Source organism: Halyomorpha halys, unplaced genomic scaffold (assembly GCF_000696795.3).
Source record: "Halyomorpha halys isolate HHAL.00 unplaced genomic scaffold, Hhal_1.1 Scaffold551.1, whole genome shotgun sequence".
Lineage (NCBI taxonomy): Eukaryota > Metazoa > Arthropoda > Insecta > Hemiptera > Pentatomidae > Halyomorpha > Halyomorpha halys.
Window position 1 is genome coordinate 221,392 of NW_027112864.1, and position 3,346 is coordinate 224,737.

At 30.1% G+C, this 3,346-nt stretch overlaps 1 protein-coding gene across 1 annotated transcript in view; it reads left to right on the forward strand.

Moving 5' to 3' along the window:
* Positions 1-3,346, forward strand: part of LOC106684175 (cytosol aminopeptidase) — a 36,461-nt gene that overhangs the window by 18,505 nt on the left and 14,610 nt on the right. Inside the window, exon 4 of the mRNA XM_014426108.1 lies at positions 2,780-2,882. Coding sequence (XP_014281594.1) covers positions 2,780-2,882 — 103 coding nt within the window. The remainder of the gene's footprint in view (positions 1-2,779; positions 2,883-3,346) is intronic.

Consider the following 3,346-nt stretch of genomic DNA (forward strand, 5'->3'; position numbering starts at 1 on the left):
TGCAACGTGGGGCGAAACGTTGGCTCAATAAAATAGTATAATTATCTACTATTTGATTTTTTTTTCCCCCCACTATGCAGGGCTTCGTCTTGGCTTTCAGATTAAAACGGGGATGACGACTGAGTCATCAATAAATAGTTTTATTTTACTATTTTGATTCCTTTATTGACCGCCACCAGGATTATCTTCTACAATAGAAAAATAACTGGAAAAAAAATTATAATAAATAAATAAATAAAATGCGAGCTTGCAGTTGATAATTCATGCATCACAAACTCTACAATCCCATATCACAGCCCTCGAAGAATGGTGTCGTAATTGGAGGATTAAAATAAATCCAAGCAAAATCACCTTTACCTTTCGTTATGAAAAGGCAAAAAATAAAATAAATACACTTAAAAATTATAAATTTTAAGGTATATTCTAATAATAATAAAATAAAAGTACAATGTGTGTATCTAGTTTCCCTTTAATCTTGATGAAGCCCTCAAAAGTTGGGCGAAACGTTGATGACTGATAATTAGTTTTTCTACTATTTTCTATTCACTTTTTGACCACCACCCCGAACAACTTTCTTATTTCTTATTCAATTATTGCGATGTCTTCAAGCTACCTACATGGCCAGCCGATATTAAATCCTCGTGGCAGTGACAAGATATGATATAACGATTACTTTTACTATCTCACTATCATTATTTATATTGCTCATTATTCCATTAACTATTCCTGAAATTCCCGGCAGATGTCTCCGGTCAACCGGAAGGCTACGTGACCGGCAGCACACCATTTCCGTTTCTAGGCTATCACTTTGAATGAAATATTTCACAACTTCCTCTTATGTCAGATCAGCTGATCCTGTTATAGAGGAAGTTATCGTAACTATAGTAATAAGGGACCACGTGTAATGTTATCCTTTCGTAGTTTAATTATCTTTTAAAATCCTATTTAATTTCTGTATTTATATTATTATATTTATTTAATTATTCAGAAACGTACATCCAGTATGGTCAAACCAGATAACATTGATCGGTCGGTGCTAAAATAACATAGAAATGATAAGCATAAATTAAATTTATTAATCGGTCGGTGATAAAATAACATATAGAAATAATTGACATAAATTAAATTTATTAATTGTACTTTTGAATATTAAGGTACAGCGGCCATTACTACGATTTATAAACTAGAACAGAACAATATAAATTAATTTCTAACGATAAAACAAATAATTTAATTAACAAAATACAAAATGAAAATAAAGTAAAATAAAAAAAAAATGGGAGAAGATTGTAGAAAGATAGTCCGGGTGGCGGTCAAAGAAGATATCAAAATAGTAAAAGAAAACTATTTATTGCTAACCAAATATTTTTGGAGACTAATACATAATAAACTATATAAATAATATAAAAGTAGAAATATAAAAAAAGAAAAAAAATTAATAAATATTAAATAACATAGTTATATAAAACAGTGTACATATAGCTAATTTTAATAGTAGTATAATGAATCGAGGTCATTAGGGGAAGTTAAGAAAACTACAGGTAGATGAGATAAAACTGAGTTTCGTACTGACCTGAGTAGAAACAGCCCTAGTGGAGCTCTACAAAGTGGGACGAAACGTCTGCTAATAAATAGTTGTTAACTTGTGACCGCATCCCTGACCATCTCCTCCATAATTTAAATTAACACGGTCTTAAAAATAGTAATGTATGTATATATATAAATTAATTTAATTTGAGTGCTAATAAGATATATTTACAATGAATGGGTTTTGAGATGTAGATTTCTCAAAATAAATGCATTAAATTTTGACTAGTAATTATTCGTAGTTTTCATTAAATTAATAAAAAATTAGCGTGAAATAACTAATTTTTATCTCCTTTTGGCCTGTTCGACAATTTAATGGGGTATTCATGATGTGGTGTTAAATGTAAAATGTTCTACCATGGTAAATGTTATAAGTATAAGATTGTGAGCAGCCCTATTTAAAGTCATGCTAAATAGATAAGAGCTCCTAGCGGATTTTTTGAGCAACTTGTTTTTTAACCTTTCCTTTCAAAACTTCTTGTTATTATTTACTTCTAAGTATATATCATAGTAATTTATTACAACATGCCTAAATTAGGTGTTAAATGTAAAATGTTTTACTATGCTAAATGTTATAGGTATAGGATTGTGAGCACCCCTATTTAAAGTCATGTTAAATACATAAAAGCTCCTAGCGGGTTTTTTGAGCAACTTGTTTTTTTAACCTTTCCTTCCAAAACTTCTTGTGCCTAAATTGAGTGAAAAGTAAAAATTGTGTGAGAGTTTGGCTACTGAGTGCCTTGTTGATCTTCTAACTTGTAAGGAAGCGAGTCAAGATGAGCTAATTGACAACTGTCATTACATTATTATAATTACCATACATTGCTTTATTAGTATTAAAAACATCCTAAACAATACTAACACAAACAATGAGCAAGTAACCTAACACTACTAACAAAACGATGACAAAGCTCGTATGTTGCGTGACGTCATTCTCAATTTAACAGGCCTAGTAACAGACTCTCAACTATGTTAAATGTTATACCGTTTTAACATGGCAAAAGAAGGAAATATTTCTCCATTTAACATAAATTTTTCCATTTAACATTTTAACATGTTAAACTAAAGATCATGAATACTCCTTATGTCTCACGTTCTTCTCTTACCTATTTGGCATTATTGTTAGTGTTATTGTTAAGTTATTATTATTTACATAATGTTTATATCAAATTAATTAATTATGTTTGATCAGTGATGGCTGGGTGCGAGGTACACAGAAGGGTGAAGGGCAGAACATTGCCCGTAGACTCTCTGAGGTCCCAGCCAACATAATGACGCCGGTCGCATTCTCCCAGGTAACAAATATTCTACAAAAAAACATTTTTTTACGTTTTACTTTCTCCTTCATAATATCTCTAAAGTAAAGCTATGAAACCTTTATATCTTATTTTTATAAATTTCAATTAATAGGAAGATTCATGATGTGTTAAATGTAAACTGTTCTAGCAGGGACACTTTTTAAGTTGCTTAAATGCTTTCCCAAAATAGCAACAACTTACTTTATTCAGCATAATTTCAACATTATTTTCAACATGGAATACGAAATATTGGTTCAAAACAGCTCTCCTAATTGATTCAATAAACACATGCAAATTGAATTTTTTCGACTTTATTTAGTTTATTCACAACTGTAAAAGTATTTTTACAACCAGCGAATGAGATGTAGAGAGAGAGAAAAAAAAATTAATAATAATAAAAAAAAAAATGTCATGAAGGCATGAAGGTTAAGGTCATCCAATGATGCCGCTCTATTAAAATT